Source organism: Sarcophilus harrisii, chromosome 1, assembly GCF_902635505.1.
Source record: "Sarcophilus harrisii chromosome 1, mSarHar1.11, whole genome shotgun sequence".
Lineage (NCBI taxonomy): Eukaryota > Metazoa > Chordata > Mammalia > Dasyuromorphia > Dasyuridae > Sarcophilus > Sarcophilus harrisii.
This window is the reverse complement of record NC_045426.1, coordinates 19,185,197-19,203,990: the sequence shown is the minus strand read 5'-3', so window position 1 is coordinate 19,203,990 and position 18,794 is coordinate 19,185,197. Positions and strand designations below refer to the sequence as shown.

Sequence of the window (18,794 nt, the reverse complement as noted above, 5' to 3'; positions counted from 1 at the left end):
TTCAAATCCACTCTCAGATGCTTAATCCTGACCCTGGACAATCACTTACTGTCAATTGTACCACAAAAAAAGGAGGGAAGGAGGGAAGGAAAGGAAGGAAGGAGAGGAGGAAAGAAAGGTGGGAGGGAGGGAAGGAAGCTAGGTAGAAGGGAAGGAAGGTAGGAGGGAAGAAGGGAAGGAAAGAAGGTAGAAGGAAAGGAAGGTAAGAGAGAAAGAGGGAAGGAGAGGAGGGAAGGAAAGAGGGAGGAAGAGAGGAAAAGATACTGAAGCTTAAATACTTTGGCCACATGATAGAAGACAGTACTCTTTGGAAAAGACCCTTATGTTGGGAAAGATTGAAAGCAAAAGGAAAAGGGAAAGCAAAGGATGAGACTGAGAGAGTGTGTCATGGAAGCGACAAACATGAATTTGGAAAGAATTTGAGGGGTGGGGTATAGGGGAGGATAGATGGATCTGCTCGGTTCCTGGGGTCACCAAGAATTGGACACAATTGAACAACAACAGATTTATTTTGTGAAATATTTCCCAATTACATTTTAATCTGGTTCAGGCAGCACAAGGGAGTGCTGTGGGCCCCCTGAGGCCCACCATCTGTGCATCTGACACCTCTCCTTTCTGTTGGGCTGCCTCTCATTTTCCCTTTTCTGTTCCAATAACCTGCTTTCACTGATTCTGCTACTTTTTGACTGGATTTCTTTTAGCATTGTATGAACTGAGTATCTATAGTTGACTTTAGAGGCTTTCTATTACACAGGAAATACATGGTGGACTTAGTGCTAGCTGGCACATGAACAACAGAAAGCTTTCCCAGCCCTCTGAAGTGTCCATGGAGATGCTTGTCCCCCCTAAACCCCATATTGGAGCAAAGGATCCTGGGTCATTTGAATAATCGTATCCTACTGGCCCCCGGTAGATGTGATGGATTGGAGACGATTAAAGGGAATATGGAAGTAGTTGGTCGAGCTTCTTTACCCATCGAAGTACAAATGCAAGCAGCCCGAACCCCGGCCCTTACTAGGAAAAGGGGGCCCAATGTCAGTGACAGAACAGCTGGAAGATGAGCTACAAGGTGACCCTTGTTCTCCCGAGTACAGTAGTTCTATGAGTACAGTACCATTTGTCAGAAGTTCTCAAGGACAATCACAAAAGGGAGAATGGAGGTTTCCTTTCCTTTGGACAAAGGCTGGACACCCCACACCAGGGAACAATGGGGAACTGCAGGTAAGGCGACAGAAGGGACTTTCACAGTTGGAGAAAAACAGGGAAAATGACCAACACAACCTAGAAGCTCTCCCAAATCCCATCCCAAGGCTTAAAGAGGGCTCGGAGATGTAATTCCTGAACCACTATGGATAATCTCCAATGAGGCAGGAAGAACAGAACAAGTCCTAAACTGGGCACAAGTAATTACAATGACTTTCTAAAAAGAAAATAATAATAGTGTAATGCCGGAGAAACTGAGGCAGGAGAGAAATTAGAGTTTTCAATATTTTATTAATTGGAGAGTCTCATTGACTGGATAGGACTCTCGTCTCAAATTATCCGGTCAGATAAAGATATACTGGGACCACGGAATCCATGTTGGTCCAGGGCTGGAGGAGACTGTCATACAGCCTCCAGCAATGAATAGGAGGAACCCAGCTTCTTAAATACCCCCTAGAAACAAAGAAGGGGTAAGAAGCCCAGGAAAACTTCTGTCAGGATGGGAGGAGACCATAAATCCTAAAAGCCCAGAGACAGGATGTCTGAATACATAGGGATAAAGATGTCAATGAGGTATCTTGGAATATTTTAAAGGGATATTGTAAATTCTTGAGGACAGGAGGTCTGCTCTCTTGTTTATCTTGCTAACAATTTATAACCTTAAACGGTTCCCAGTCTTAAAGGACCAGAATGGGGGTTATAACTAAAGGAATTTACTGAGAGAAGGGGGAAACTAGTGCAGGACAGTTAAAGAGACCTGTGGCATAACAATAGCATCACTAACATAGAGATGTTATATATAATATAAATTTATACACACACACACACACATATATATGTCTGCAAAGTACTTTACATATATATTTGTTTTGATTTGATTCTCAAAACAGCCCAATAAAGTAGGTCATTATTATTATTATTAGTCTCATTTTAAAGATGAGGAAACAAACTGAGAGAGGGGAAAGTGACTTGTTCAGGATTATACGACTAGTAAATTCTAAGGGAAGATTCAGACATAACTTCCTTGGCTTCCTCAGGTTTTCGCATTCTAAGCCATAAAACCTTCAAACTACACTTGACTCTTGGCAAAAATTCCTGGCCCAGGCTGGGGCTCTCTTAGGCATTCTCACCTAGCACTGCCAACTTCTTCATCCACTAAAGCCCAGAGGAGATTTAGGCCTATTGAGATCAGTGAGGCTCTTATAATGCTGGCTCTACTAGAACCACCAGGATTGTCAAACCTGAGTCCCTTTTATCGGCTTCTCCCTTCCCTGCTATTTAGCGAGCATGGGGGGGATTTGGTTTGGTCCTACCCACTTCAGGTTTTCTCCTTCTCATCCAGGTGGCCAAGGCTGCCAGCTTTCCTGAGAGGACACTCCCCCATCCTGTCCCATCTCAGGGCTCCACTTGTCTCTTCACAGTTTCCTTGGGGTCAGTTCCTTGGGATCAAGCAGAACAATCCTGATCCTTTTTCCTTGATTCACTTACTGTGGATCACTTTCCTAACTTTTCCCCCGGCTAAATAACCCTAATTCCTTCCAAAGATCCTTATTTGGCTTGAATTCCTTCACCCTCAATTTAGAGTCATTCAAAATGATAGGGGTCATTTGGTCCAATCTTTCATTTTATCAGCTGAGCAAATTGGAGTCAGAGGAATAAAGTGATTTACCATCCTGGTCACCCCTTCTTCTGGACATTCTTTGACTTATCAATGTCATTTTATAAAACCTAGAACCAAACCTAATACTTCTTCTGGATATTCTTCAACTGATCAATGTCCTTTTGTAGAACCTAGAACCAAATCCAATAGTCCAGAAGTCATAAGATCAAGGTCAACTAGAGATGGACTATCCCTAGCTCTGGCTGCTGCTGAAGGCCAGTCTCACTTTCTTTGCTGCCGTACCATATTCCTGCTGATCCAAAGTGATTTTTGAGAATTTTAAAGCCACCAGTCCTTTTTCAGGTAAATTGCTATCTACTTACACTTCCTCTATCTTGCAGTTGAGTAATGGATTTTTTGAATGCGAGTGTAATCTTTACATTTCTTCCTAATAAATCCCATCTTACTGGACAAAGTTCTAGCAGCCCAAATATTTCTGAATACTGATCGACATCTAGTAGGTTAAAACATCCTTCCCAACTTTGAGTCAACTACAAATCTGATAGAAATGTCGCCCATATAGTTAGCCAAGACATTGACAAAATCCTGAAATAGCACAGACCCAAGCACAAATCCTTGGGGTACTCCTAGATTCCTCCTTTTAAGCTGACAATGAACACTTCCAACCATTTAAGTAGTTCTAAATCCATCTAGGGGATATCATGATCTACCCTGCTTCTCTCCATCTTTTCCATAAGAATATCCCGGGAGATAAAGTGAATGCTAGACCAACATTGAAATATATTCTCTCTACAGCATTCCCTTAACTTAACATGTTTTTATGTTTCTTTTCAAGTCTGAGGGTTCAAAAACCCGAATCCCAGAATTAGGTGTGTTCTCATAGAGTATTCCCATGGAGAGCAAGAGAAAATGTAGGTCGCTAAAAAGAGAATTCAAATTATCTCCCTCCCTCACCCTTCCCTTAGGACAAAAAGATCAATAATATCAACTGGTCTAGCAGCTTTTCCACACACAGGGCAAAGAATCTCATTATTCTAGCAATGGTTTGCCTTCTAGAAATGAGGTCACTGTTTGCTTTCAGGACTTGCAGTATGGAAAAAGGCCAGCCTAAGCAGAATCGTGAATCAATCCACCAACCAACAGATGTTTATTTAGTGCCTATTCATTTTCAGCACTATATTAGGCAAGAAGTCTTTAGTCCAAGACACCATTTTGGAGATGGCTGTTGTAATCTAGCCTGAAATGGCAATAATAATGAAGGTGACCATGGAGAGGAAGGGACAGGGAAGAAAAGATGAATGAATTCAGGCTGCTTCCACATTACTAATTGGGGGAATATGTCACATTTTTATACCTGGGGGGATATAGGTGATAATAGAGATATTTGGAAGGAAAGACCTGCATTAGTTACTACCTGGAAAAAGGGAAATAAAGGAAAAGAAAAATTCAAAGAGAATTCCACTTACACATTTTGAATGTGAAAGAAATGAAAGATGATTGTGTCTTTAACATACATAGAAATTGGGGAGGTGATGATTAATCAAAAGAAGAAAACAGGTGTAGCTATTCATTTTACATCCTGATCTACCCAAAGTGCTCAGAGCAAGTGGCAGGAAACATCTTTACTTGAAAATACTTGTGACTTATGGCAAGAAGACTCTGGATCACCAATATAAGGCTAATGCTGTGGGAAATCTCTGCAGGAAAAGACAAAATTGAAATAAGTCAGATTAAGTTTGCCTGTGATTGAGGAGATTTAGGTTCAAATGATTTTGCCCTAGGAAGCGGGGTGCTTTAGAAGTAAATTTGGCTTTTTAGATTATTTTTCCTCTAGGAGTTGTGAAGAAGAATGGATGACAGGCAACAATGATACCTGTGAGTGACCCTTGGAAAGACTATAACAAGAGGAAGTTCCCAATAATTATCAAAATGCAAAATTAGCACAATTTTGTCAGATTATCACATATCTGACACAAATCAAGAGATTCAGCTGATAATTTGTTTTGGTTAATTGAGTTCTTTTCATTATTACAAATTGTAAAAATTAAGGTTGGCAAAGATGTTTTTTTTCTTATGTGTTTTTTTCTAAAAAAATTTTTGTCTTGTGTTTAGTGTTATTTTTAGATTCTGTTACCTTAAAAAATGTCTAACAAGAAAAGCATCCAGCCAGAAAAACTGCTAAAAGGCTGGAGTTAAAAGAATTTAGTATGTTATGAAAGACTAATGAAGTTTCATACTTGGAGCGGTTGTCCCAGTGAGCAAGAGTAGCTCCCACTTTAGGCTTTTGAAGGAAATCAGGTTTAAAGAAAAATACTAAAAGCATCTTACTAGATTTTGAAAATTTGGAGATTAGTCACTTTAAGACTGCAGGGAAGAACTCCTGGGACTTTAGGTAACTCCAGGAACTCACCCCCTTCTGAATATCTTCGGGAGTTTGGGGGTATCACTCTGTAGAATTTGTTTTAAAGAAAATAAGACTTAAATTCAAAAAAAAAAAAATTAAGGGTAAATAGCACTTAGATCACTGATAGACCCTTTTTTTAAGTGTAACAAAGAAAAGCAGCTTGTTTGAAAGCAATCCCAGAGTGAAGGGAGAAAACATTATCCAATTTTCAGTTTAGATTTACCTGATATTTAACTCTTCCTTTGACCATGAAAAGAGCAAAAATTGTTTAAATCGAGGACTCCCAGGACTTCTCGTCCGGGCTGAGAGATCCCCACTATCTTCTATCCCAGTTCAGGGACACCTTATTCTACTTTAGCTAATCCCTATTTCAGCAAAAGTTTCTCTCTGACTCTTACCCCAGTTCAGAGACTCTGACCCTGTTAACCTTCATCTCAGGTCAGGTTCCCAAATAAACGGGTTGGACAATAGTAGCAACAACAAAAATGCTGGACAAATAAATGTAGGGAAATCTGAGTTACAGTCTAGCTCAGATATTTATTAACTGTCTGATCTTAAGCAAATCATCTTATCTCTGTTTGCTTCAGTTTCCCTAATCTGTAAAGAGGAAAAAATAAACATACCAACCTCCCAAGGTTGTTGTGATGATCATGATATCACTGTGAAGTGCTTAACACAATGAATGGTATATGGGAAACACTATAATGATGTTGACTATTGTTATTTCTTTAATTGAATATAATTATTCCATACGATAAATAGTATAAATCTCTGGTGGGTTTCAGGTGTAATTAGTATAAAATACCAAAGGTAAAGAGATTAATGACTTTTATCTAATTTGGAAATGCATTTGGCCGAATTGATACAATCTGACTGGTCATGTTTTGTTCCAGGTTTTAGAGACATGGTGTTGTATATATTGTTATTTTATCTCTAAACTCTTTTATATTGTGAAATGAGAGACCATTGGATCAGAAATGGAGTTAGAAAACACCTTTTAAAAAAAAAATGTGAATGTTGTTAGATTATGAATTAATTTTAAAAGAATGTGATAAAATAAATATCTTTAAACTGTTAAATATTTACCAGGGAATATTATTTTTGGGGGGGAGGAGGAGGCAAAGCAATTGGGTTTAAGCGGCTTGTCCAGGGTCACACAGTGTCTGAGGTCAGATTTGAATTCAGGTCCTCCTGGTGCTCTATCCACTGCACCATCTAGCTGTCCACAGACAATAATATTAAGTTTACGATGAGAAAAGGATGAATTTTCTGAAAAGTTTTGCTTAACACTTATAAAAAATTATAAAAAACATGTAGGGTAGTTTAAAGTTGTAACTTCAATATATTAAGATAGTCAACTATCAGACATTTGATTTAGGGTCAAGTTTTAATTTACAAGTAAAGGACTAAATGAAATGTAACTGTCAGGTAAATATAAGAATAATAATATTCAAGCCCCAGATTGTGATAAGTGAAATTTTGCTCTTTGAGGTAAAAAAAACTCTTGAGACCATAATTTACTCCTGTTTTGAATGTTGATAAGAAGGATGGTTGTCTGCATTGTCATGAAGCCAATAGTAGAAAATGGCATGTGCTGCAGTCTGAGAACTGCTAAAGGTGGTTTCCATTCTTGGGAAGTTTGGGGGAATGATCTTCCTCTTGGCTCCATTTTTCCATTGTGCTCTTTTCTTTCTGAATGGGAAATTTCCCCACTTGCTTAATCCTGAATCTGGCTTTTGATACCCTGTGACTACATCAGAAAATGATACGCCAGGAATCAAACAGAGCCAAAGGAGCTTTTGCCTTGTCGTGACAAGTACCAGGTCAGTCTGGGCTCTGGAGGGGATGAGTCTTGTCCCTCCTTTTCCTTTCTTGGCAAATGTCTATAATCAAGGCAGGTGTTCTGGAGAAGCACTGTACTGGGCATACAGGATATGGAAATTGGGAATAGGATGGCTAACGAAGGGGAAGGCAAGACTGTAATTAATTTTTGCACCCCGGGCTGCCAAAACAAATTTCCTAGAGCAAATAGTGGGTAGCACTTGCCTTTATTTGTGATTCATCCGTGTGGGTGAATAGATAAGATAGTGCTGCTCTACTGAGAACACTGGCCAACCTGGAAGTCTCTGAAGTTCTCAACGTTTCGGGGAATTCTCTATTGCCACAGATGCAGAGAAGGTGGTGACCTACATCGGGGGTTAAGAGTTTTTTCACTTGAGAGCATCCCTGGGCCAGTGAAATCACAGCTCCATTTCTCAGCACTTTCTCTTGCTCTCTTAGAGATTACAGTCCTGTATCGTAGGGAACGTAGGGAACGGAGCTCTTTCAATAGTGCACCATGTTGCAGAGTGTTCAGGAAATAGGGAGTTGTAGGGAAATGAAGGCCTTAACTGTTCTCCAGAAGATTGGCTGTGAGTGGAAATTGGAAGAACAGGACAAATACAATGACACGGCACATCTCCTAAGCATGTGTGCAGTTAGAAGAGTTTGTCTTCAGCATTTTTTCACAAACTCCTTCTCCCTACAGTTGCATCTTCAAAATAGCATTTTCACTCTGACTTTATTTACGCTCTGTGCCCCGTTCACAAAATAATAAAGCATTAGATAGCTTGGACCACTATTGGCCGTTGAGAAGTTTTCCAACTCCAGAATTCTATGACTTTCCATAAAGCTTTATTTATCAGGCTCCAGAGTAATATTTTTCAGAAAGACCATCGTAAATTGTTCTCTTCCCCACCCTTCCTCCAACTTATTATTATTATTTTTGCTGAGGCAATTGGGGTCAAGTGACTTGCCCAGGGTCACAGAGCTGGGAATTGTTAAATGTCTGAGACCAGATTTGAACTCAGGTCCTCCTGACTTCGGGGCTGGTGCTCTATCCACTGTGCTACCTAGCTCCCCCCTCAACTTTTTTTTTTGAATCACAGAGATATTATGTGTAGCCCTCACTTGAAAATATAGAGACCTTTAAAATCCTTTCTTGGAACTTTATTCTAAATTGTTTCTCAACCACTCTATGTCTTTAGTTATAAAAACAACATAGCAGAGGGGGAATTTCCTAACCATTTAAACCATGTTTGAATGAACTGTATTATAGGTAGAGTTTGGGTAGTGATTGATTCAATGGGATTTCAGGTTTTTAACTCAATCTGGATGTTAGCCATCCCTTCGCTAGCAGGGTCTTAAATTTCAGGATTTCTCCAGTAAGTTTCCTCAGAGGCCAGAGAAAATTCTCCCAAACCTTGCCAACTCTCAGAAGGCTCCCCTATTGGAAGTCACTGTAGGAAGACACAGACAAATGAGACAGGAACAAAGGATAAAAAACCGTGTACGGGTCACCATCCCCAGAGATGGTGCAAGGTTCTCGAAGGCAGAGTCTGGCTTTAATGTTCTTTTATCTTAACACTGAACACAGTACCTGGAGCAGAGTAGCACAAAATAAATGTTTATTGACTGGCTGATTGACAGATAAGAGAACAATGTCCACAATGAAAACAAGAAAGAAGGCTAAACTCAGATTAGTTTCAGTCTTGGTCCCAATAGGCAGATTATGGAACCACTTCCCATCTCATAGTAAAGAGGTGGGGGACTTTGCCAAGAGAAGGGTACCGTGTGCTGTCAGGTCTAATTGCTTTTATTTAACGGTTCTTGGTTAATTAATATGAGCAAGGGTTCTGTGGTCTTTACTACCCACTGCATTGGGCTGTGTTAAAGGTATGAAAATGGTTTTAAACAAAATCTGTACATCGGACATACCAAGCCAAACCAACAAGACTTTTTGGGGAGCTCTAGGTCCAAACCAGCAGTTTTCAAAGTAGGGTCCAGAGAATCTCAGGGATCTCTGAAACCCTTTCAAAGGGTCTACAAATTGGCTTTTATTTCTAACATGGCCAATCTACAAATCTACAAATATAACCCTCAGATCCTCAATAATTTTTAATAGTCTAAAGAGATTTTTTGGTAGTGGCTAGAAACTGGAAAATGAATGGACGCCCATCAATTGGAGAATGGTTGGGTAAATTGTGGTATATGAATGTTATGGAATATTATTGAAATGACCAGCAGGATGAATACAGAGAATCTTGGAGACTTACATGAACTGATGCTGAGTGAAATGAGCAGGACCAGATCATTATACACTTCAACAATGATACTGTATGAGGATGTATTCTGATGGAAGTGGATTTCTTCGACAAAGAGAAGATCTAACTTAGTTTCAGTTGATCAAGGATGGACAGAAGCAGCTACACCCAAAGAAAGAACACTGGGAAATGAATGTAAACTGCTTGCATTTTTGTTCTTCCTCCCGGGTTATTTCTACCTTCTGAATCCAATTCTCCCTGTGCAACAAGAGAACTGTTCGGTTCTGCACACATATATTGTATCCAGGACATACTGTGACATGTTTAACATGTACAGGACTGCTTGCCATCTGGGGGAGGAGGTGGAGGGAGGAAGGGGAAAAGTCGGAACAGAAGTGAGTGCAAGGGATAATGTTGTAAAAAATTATCCTGGCATGTGTACTGTCAATAGAAAATTATTAAAAAAAAAAAAATCACCACAAAAAAAATAGTATAAAGAGATACTGAGAACAAAAGTTTGAACCAGCAGTATCAAATAGAACTAGGCCATTAAATCAAACATAAATATCCCTCCAGGCTGCACACTGACTTGGAAAACCACATGTTAACATTATCTGTGTTCTGTTGTGTTTTTCTCTATTTTGTTCAATATTTTCCAATTACTTTTTCATCTGTTTGAGCTGCACTCAAGACTGTTGCCCAAGTCAGAGTTTGATGAGACTCTCTCTAGACAATCCAACCTATGCACAGCCCATGTATCAGACCTTTATCATATGGACAGTATGATTCAGCACCCTTGGAGGGTTGTTGGACCTGGAGGAAGGGAGATCCTTGGAAATGGAAGGCCCAAAACAGCTGGAAGTATGGAAGTATGGATGAGTGCTAGTTCTGAAATCAAAAGGCTCCAGCAGCAAATTCTGTCCCTGACCCTTATTGCTTATGTGACCTTGAACAGACGTCTCCTAACCTCCAGGTTCCTATGGGGCTATGGGGCAGTTATGGGGGTGCTGACAAGATAACTTCTAAAATCCAATCCAATTTGACCTTTGATCTTAAGGGCCAGAAGGTCACAATAACCACAAATGACTCTTGTCCTGAGCAAAGCTCTTCATGGAGCAATAGGCTGAGTGAAGGCCTTTCTGTGGCTTCTGCCACTTCTCTCCCATTGGTGGGACTGGCATCTGGAGGGCAAAGAGCTGGAGCCAGAGTCTGAACCTTGGCTTGAATTCTGCATCTTAATCCAGGCAGGACCTGGCTTCCTCATCTGAATAATGAAAAGGTTTCTGGCTATGGTTTGTCCTTCCTTCCCCATCTCAAAGAGGATCAATGATCTCCCAAGGGGGGAACTCTTCACTTGCAGAGAAATTGGATTTAAGTGAGACCAGGAGTCAAGTGTTGCTCTCCCAGGAGGAAAGAGAGCTCCATACCATAGAATTAGCATTTACAGATAAGAGAGGAGGCCCACAAGGAAGAGTTTGACCAACATGTTCTTTACTCCAGACAGACCATTTCAGTCAGCTACAAATTACAAACAGGATACGAAATGAGACTTAGAAATCACCCAGCCTGGCCACCCAGCTGTTCTATAAATACACTCATTTCCCTCCCACCCCCCTTTAACAAACACGAGCTCACTGAGGAGTTGGAAAATAGAATCCCCTACGTAGTCCTGATCGAGTTCAGATTTACTTGATAATTTCAGGAAAATCTTGCCGCTGTTACCCTCATCATCAATCACCTGACTGTGTGGAGAATTCATAGAATTCAGTAATATAAATGCATTATTTACACCTAAGGATTTTCAGCAGCATAGGTTAATAGAAAAAAAGCAAGTCACTTGTTTGTGTAAAATGGAACCTTAATTTGATCATTCGCATCGTTACCTAGAGTATTATTGCTTAGTTTGTTGATTAGGCCCCAATTCTTTAAAAATGAGTGATTCCTAGGGACATATCTGGCCATCGGGATTTCATTACCCTGCAAAATGTCTGTTCTCAGCTGTTGACCCACGCCCACTGCCAAGACAAGCGCCCCGAGAGCTGATCCCAAGCTTCACACCTCTCCCCGCTCCCACAATTGTAAACATTTAAAACTAGACAGTCCTGGTGCTTCCGCTCATAAATGGCTCTCCTGTCTAAGTCTCCGGATATAATAAATAAGACACAAGCAGGAGTAAGTGCTTCACTGGGTGTCCAGAATTGGAGAATATCTTCTATCACAACAGGTTATCATGCAAGGCGAAAAGTTCTAACAAATATTGTGACATCTCAGTCTGTAAGGAAGGTCTCTTGGGCTTGATATGGACTTGAAGGTTACGGTCCACTACGGGTTGGCTGGCACAAAACTATCCCTGTGTTGTCAGCTGGATGAACGTAAAGACTTCTCTTGTCTTTTCCATGGCTCAATTTCTTTTATTCCACCTGATTTTCCACTTTATTAAAAAAAAAAAAAATTAGATCCTCTCTGGTCCCTCATGGTCCCTTTTATCACAAAGCGCCATAGTGCTAACGATTTAGAAAGTGAACATGATTCTGGTTTCCACAGGGACTTTGGCACTTCACCTGTGTGTTGGGTACAGGATCCCTGAGAAGCGAACAGAGCATCAGATTTCTGAAATTTGAGCAGATACGAGGGCAGGGCTGGATCCCAAAAGAAGCTCAGTCCTGCTTCTTGTTGCTGGCTGCGTTGTGCATGGAAGATAAGAACTCCACGATGAGCTTGGCTGCCTTTCGGGGCCGTTCCATCACCACCGAGTGGCCACAGTTCTCCAGAAGTTCCACCTGACAGTTGGAGATTCCCTTGGCCAACAAGTCGGCTCCAGACACATCCAGGACCTGAGCAACGAAAGAATTCGGGGTTACGTGGAGATCTCGTCCCACTGCCCCTAGTCTAAGAGTCACAAGACCTGTATTCAAGTCCTCCCTCTGGCAATCTTCCGGCTGCATCATTTTAGGTTCCAAACAACCTCCTCGTAATATAAATTATACAGAATATAAATGTTGATCTGCATTGACAGAAGGAGTTTCCTCACCGCGGACACCTCCTTTCACCAAAGAAATCACCCCTAGCCTAAATAACATCATGCCATTCAAAACGTCAAATTGCCTCTTAAATGAGTATTTTCCTATATCAGTGAAATCACAAAAACCAACAAAAAAAACACTCAGAAAAGAGCAAAGAGCAAAACTCCCATGACTGGAAGTTTTGAAATAAGCTCCTAGATCTAGAGGTGGAAGGGACCACAGAGGTCATCTAGTTCTAGTTTCTACAAATGAGGAAACTGAGGCAGAGAGAACAGAAGTGACCACCAAAGTAAGTAGGACTTGAACTCGGGACCCCAATCCCAAAGCCAAAGAACAGAAGAGTTGTTTTCCTTCTTGTTGGGGTTTTCTCTTGCTACTAATCCCACTCTACTTAATTTGGGGCCCATACATTCTTTTTCTGAACTGGATTTAAGATTCCTGCTACTCTCTGGACAGCTCTAGATAAGATAACCATTATCTACAACTCTGAAGGCAAAAAAACAACCCCACCCAACCCAAGATCCTGGATAGATCTCAGGACTAGAAGTGACTTCAAAGGTCTCCTAGAAGTGCCATCACATTCGACAAGCTTTGCCCAGTGTCCTCCAGATAATAACCATAAGGAGTAACATTTGAACTCAGGTCTTCTGCCTCTACAGTCAGCATTCTTTCCAGGTGGCAGAGAAATATAATCATTAGAAGTACATGATTTTTAGTCCCAGGAGAAGCGGCTCTAGGAAGAATGCAACATCAAGTGCCAGAGCCAAGAAACTGGGGCAGAAAAACTCGTTTTTATGGCTTAACATTAGAGAATGAAAAAATACGAGGCAGAAGTAATTGGAGAAATTTTGCACAATGTTCAGGACTAGGCAGAGGATGGTCCTGCTGTGTCTGATGTTGTGGGGGAGGGCAATCCCAATTATGAACGGGCTGGACCGGGACATAGGAGGAACAGTTGAAGGAACTGGCCTGGAGTTTGGCCTGGAGAAGAGAAAGTTTTGGGGGATGGAGGAGAGGACACAAGAGTTGTCCTTACCAAGAAGAGTTGTGATCCAACAGAAAGTGTTCTCTCACAAACCATTTCTTCATCGATAATATTCAATGATCCAAGGCTCAATAAACTCTATCCAAGATTGCTATGGTTCTTGCCCATGTCTTCAAATTCTCTAACACCAAAATCTTACTATTCCTGATAATAAAACACGTGCTGTGTGCCAGACCCAATAAATGGTATCACAGCACTTCAGGGCTTGGTGCTATTTATTATCCCCATTTTACAGTTGAGGAAATTGAGAAAAAAAAAAAATGAAGGCACTTGGCCAAGCTCACCCAGCTAGGGTGTGTCTGAGGGGAGATTTGAACTTATCTTCCTGCCTCCAGACTTCTCTTTCTCCTGAGTCACCCAGCTACTTTTACTTTGGCTATACTTTGCGATATCATAAATAAAAAATCCTTCAAGAAACTTCCAGGAAAAGTGAGAAAAGATGGGTGGATAGAGAGGGGAAGAACACCTCGTTTCCTACTCTCGATACAATGAGACCATGAGACCACGTTGCTGCTGCCCCATGTTAAATAAAAATGAGGAATTATTTTTATAATAAATAACCACCCCATGCCTAAAGAATATTTCCCTCTGTGAAATGAATAGAAATGCTGTCAACCCGAGTCACCCATTAACACATAGGAAGAGGTACCTGATCTTGCTTTCCCCAGATGACCTGTGTTGGAACTTGGATCTTCTCCATGTTTTCCTGGAGTAAGTATCTTGACTTTTCATTTACGATTTCCAAAAACACTTCTCAGAAAAAAGAAAAACAAGTTAACATGCTTTGGGATAATAAGACTTGTTTATTCTAAGAGCTATCACTGCAGCCTTACAAGGGACTTTTTTTTTTTTTTTTTGGCACAGTGATCCAAGAAAAAGATTGCCAACCAATGTCAGAAACTTAAAAAAAAAACAAAAGCCAACAATCCGTGACTTCTATTTTAACAAGAGCAGTGTTACTTACGCTTTCGGTAGAAGTCATTGTGTGGAATGCGAACATCAACAAGGCCCTGTAGAAGCTAAAGTGAAAAAACATAGATTTATTTCTCTAAAAACAATCATTTTAATTTCTTTACTGATGTAGGTCTGAGGTGAAACTGAGTTGAGTAATAATAACAATAGGCAGCATGTATATAACACTTGAAGATTTGCAAAATGCTTTATAAATATTTTCTCATTATTGTTTATCCTTACAACACTGCTGGCTGGTAGGTGCTATTATTATTCCCATTTTACAGATGAGGAAACTGGGGCAGGCATTAATTGACTTGCCCAGGGTCATAATTAATATCAAAAGCTCTGCTTTTAACAAAATCAAATCATTCAATCCCAATAATGTTATTAAACATAATTAGGAGGTTAGTCTCTAAAAAATGACCTTTATACCAAATCAATGATTTTTATGCCAAAGTGATTTTATCAATGTGATTCTTTCCTGTAACCCTACCAAACCTTTAAAGTTTCATTCACCTTAATAAAAAATTACTTTCATTTAGGAGTACAACCAATCTGCCTCCCCCATTCCTTCTCTAAATTATACTATACATTTTCTATTTACAATAAAATCCACTGCTGACCTTTAAAAAGATAATCATAATAAATAATAAAGTCACTGATCTGCCAAATAGATGCAAAGCAAGATTTTTGTTATCGTTCGAGAGTTTGAGTCGCTAGGCAACTTAAACTTTTGACAAGTCCCTAAAATGAATGTCTTAAGTCTCTTGATCTAAAGTTTCATTTAGTTTAAATAAATATTTCCTTGATTATTTTAAGGCAAGTCTCTTCACCTTTATCTGTGTCTTATCCCTTTGATGGTGCAATGATACTTTCTCAGAATCATGTTTTTTAAATGCATAAAATAAAATATATACGATTGTAATGGATACCATAAGTTAGTGGAAATAAGGATGTGATTTTCTGCCTATTCAAGCTCCCAGATCCGCTGAAATCTGTCTACCTGGAACCCCAAATCAAAGTTTCCTATCTTAAAAACTTCACAAAATTAACTATTGATTTAAAAGAACTGAAACAACTAAAAGGACATTTTAGGTATTTGTACGATGCTTTTTATCTTTACATTATGGTCGTCACAACCATACCCATCCTCTTCCTTCCATTCATGGGACTTTCCTTCCTGTGAAGAAGGAAAACAAGTAAGACATCCAATATGGCGACTACATTGGACGGTGCTTCAGGTGGCTCTCCCCCCTCATCTCAGTTTGAAATGTGAATGCATTAGTAAAGCTATTGGGACTTCTCCTCTGAAGTCTGGATCCAACGTAGACATTCAGAGCCAGAGGGGATGAGGTTCCATGATGGCAAGAGCTGAGCTGAGGGCTCGAGTTACTTGACCCGCAAAGGGACTCTCTTGACCTGCGAGTTCCTAGAAGGCAGGGACTTTATCCCCGGCACTCAGTGCCTGGCACGGGTTAGTAATAATATATTATATTATTATACATTTATTATATAATTATATATTAACCAATGCTAGTCTTGGTGACTAGAAGATTCTCAAGTCCTTTTCTAACACTGACTTGAAGTAGGGGCAGACTGAGTTAGGAAGAGCCCAATAGAAATCCCATCTTGGACATTGACTTTGGCTATATGACTCCGGCCAAGTTACTTAACCAGTGTATATCCCAGTTCCTTCTCTATAAAATGGGGGTAAATAATGGACCCTCCCCTTCATAGGGTTGTTGTGAGGATCAGATGAGACAGCACATGTTATTGTTATATGTTGTTATAATTACTATTATTTTTATTCTTATTACTACAAATGCTGCATCCTAATTCAAGCCATAAATAACCTGTTTATAAAGACTGGGATTGGAAGTTTTTTTTAAATATATTAGTCTGACATGTTGCCAGCCTCTAGATGGGAGATGATGGACTCGGAAAGAAAACTGAAGCATTTTTTCATACATGGAAATTGTTTTGCAGGACTACACATGTTTATAACAGGTTTTCTTTTTGTTGCTTTGTCGAAGGAGGGAAGGAGGAAAAGGGAGAGAGAATCTGTAGCTGAAAATAAATAAAATTGAATTCTTAAGAAAATTCATTGGTTTGAGCACTGTTAACTAAAAAAATAAAATTTAACGAAATAAGAAACTAAAAAAGTATTTGTTTATAATCTTAAAATCAGTTCCCTTTTATGGTTTTACAAAAAATTTAGTTTTATTTATTCGTCTTTGTGATTACTTTTTAATCACCAAAAATCTGCCTGTTTTCTCTCTGACCGATCCCTCATTTGAGAAAGAAAACTAACACTCTTATTACAAATCAGAAGAGTCAACCAAACTAATTCCCCCATTGGCCAATCTGCCCTTTGAATCCCTTACTCCTCTGTGAGAAGTGGATTACATCATTCATCATGAGTCCTCTGCAATTACTCAGAATTCTAAAAGCTGTTTGCCTTTATACTAATGTCACCACGATGTAGCCTGATCTCCAGTTTCTCCTCCCTTCTCTGTGTATTAGTTCATCTTAATCTTTTTCAATTTGTCTGCAACCACGCCGTGGCCATTTCTTACAGCACAATAGCATTTCATCACATCCATGAACCATAACTGGTTCAGCCATTTCCTAATTAATGGGCCGCCCTCTCTCAGTTTACAATTCTTTGTCACGCTGTCATGTTTTCAAAGATGCTTCTATATGGATGGATAATGGGCCTAAAGTCAGAGAGACTCTAGGTTCAAATCTAACTGCAGACACTTACTAGTCACGTGACCCTGGCAAGTCTTTTAGTTCTGTTTGCCTCAATTTCCCCATCAGTAAAAAGAACTGGGGAAGGAAGTGGCAGACCACCCAGTATCTTTGCTAAGAAAATCCCAACTGGGATCATGGAGAATCAGAGAGACCTGAAATCTTCTAAAACAACACTATACACTATAAAAATCGTCAATAAAATATTAATAAAAATGTCAGTTGACACCAGGCTGTGGTCCCTCTTAGCCTAGTACCAATTAACATTCTAATGAAATTCAATTTTCTAACAAATTTTTATATATTTCCTCTAAGTAACCAGTATTTAAAAAATAAATCTAACTCCTACAAGCTTCATTGAGCAAACAAATCAGATTCCTCCCCAAAATCCCAGAACTTTATAGTCTAGCATCACAAATGCCCGCATTTAAATTTTTTAAAATGTTTTCATTTTTCAAATGTTTCTTTCTGAAGTCAGGAGGAGCTGAATTCAAATCCAGCTTCAGACACTTAAAACTTATTAGCTGTGTGACACTGGGCAAGTCACTTAACCCCAATTGTCTCACCAAAAAAAGAGTTTTAACTCAGGAAATTATTTTTTTAAACTAAAAATCAATCACCTGCCCCACCAGGGGCTCTCGATGCTTGGGCTGGCTGAGGCAGGACTTAAAAAATCATGGATATGCTAAAGAGACCAAGGTCGGGAGCTTAGAAATCTGTCCTCCAGCCAGAGGGGCTTATTTTGGGAGAAGAGAGGGAGGTTTCTTCACTGGAAAGCCTGGGCCAGGGAGTGGACTGGAGGATCTCAGAGGCTTTCTAGTTCTCGGACCACAGGCCCCACGCCAGAAGGCATCTCCTTCCAGCAGAGCTCCCCTCATTTTGTGAAGGAAACCGATGGACCAATCAGGAACCAAAAGTGATACCCCTTCATTTTACAGAGAAGGAAAGGGAGGGACCAATCAGAAGGCAAAGGTGACCTCCCCTCATTTTATGGAGAAGAAAACCGAGGGACCAATCAGGAGCCAAAGGTGACCCCCCCCCATTTTAGGAAACTGAGGGACCAACCAGGAGCCAAAGGTGACCTCCCCTCATTTTATGGAGAAGGAAACCGAGGGACCAATCAGGAACCAAAGGTGACCCCCCCCTCTCATTTTGTGAAGAAGGAAACTGAGGGACCAAATCAGGAGCCAAAGGTGATCCTCAGGGGTGAGGTCTGAGCCCAGCTTCCCTAAGCAAGGCTGCGATTCCAGGACGGAAGCGCCCCTCTCCCAAGCGTTCACCTGGTGTGGGACTTTGAAGCGGACGTAGGAGCAGAGCTTCAGCATGTTGGCCATTTCTTCTGGGGTCGACGGGATTAAGGGGATCTTCTCCACAGCAGACATTTCTTGCAGCACCTTGAGCTGCTGCACAAAAGCGTTCTCAGTGGTGATGTGGAGGCCTGTGAACGACAAGCCAAAAGGGGTAGGTGAGTCTGGAGGCCTGGAGGCTTGGAGCCCCAGAGACCCAGAGACCCAGAGATCCAGAGGCCCAGGTCCTGCTGTTCCCTGCATTGCCTCCAGGCAACCTGTCAGCCCACTCCAGGATGCTGGAACACGCTCAACTTCCGTAAGCCAGGCTGCGCTTCTGGGCTTGGTCTAAATTTTGTCTTATTTTTATTGATCTAATCTTTTCTTTCACCCTTTCACCCCATTACCTCCCTACCCACTCACTA

At 40.5% G+C, this 18,794-nt stretch overlaps 1 protein-coding gene across 1 annotated transcript in view; it reads right to left on the bottom strand.

The window, feature by feature from the left end:
• Positions 1-11,814: 11,814 nt before the first annotated feature.
• ABHD6 (abhydrolase domain containing 6) overlaps positions 11,815-18,794 on the bottom strand; it is a 53,729-nt gene continuing 46,749 nt past the window's right edge. Inside the window, exons 7-10 of the mRNA XM_031953238.1 lie at positions 18,364-18,521; positions 14,343-14,397; positions 14,028-14,128; positions 11,815-12,144 (exon numbers count right to left, since the gene is read on the bottom strand). Of these exons, the coding sequence (XP_031809098.1) occupies positions 11,968-12,144; positions 14,028-14,128; positions 14,343-14,397; positions 18,364-18,521 (491 nt within the window). The 3' untranslated portion in view covers positions 11,815-11,967. The remainder of the gene's footprint in view (positions 12,145-14,027; positions 14,129-14,342; positions 14,398-18,363; positions 18,522-18,794) is intronic.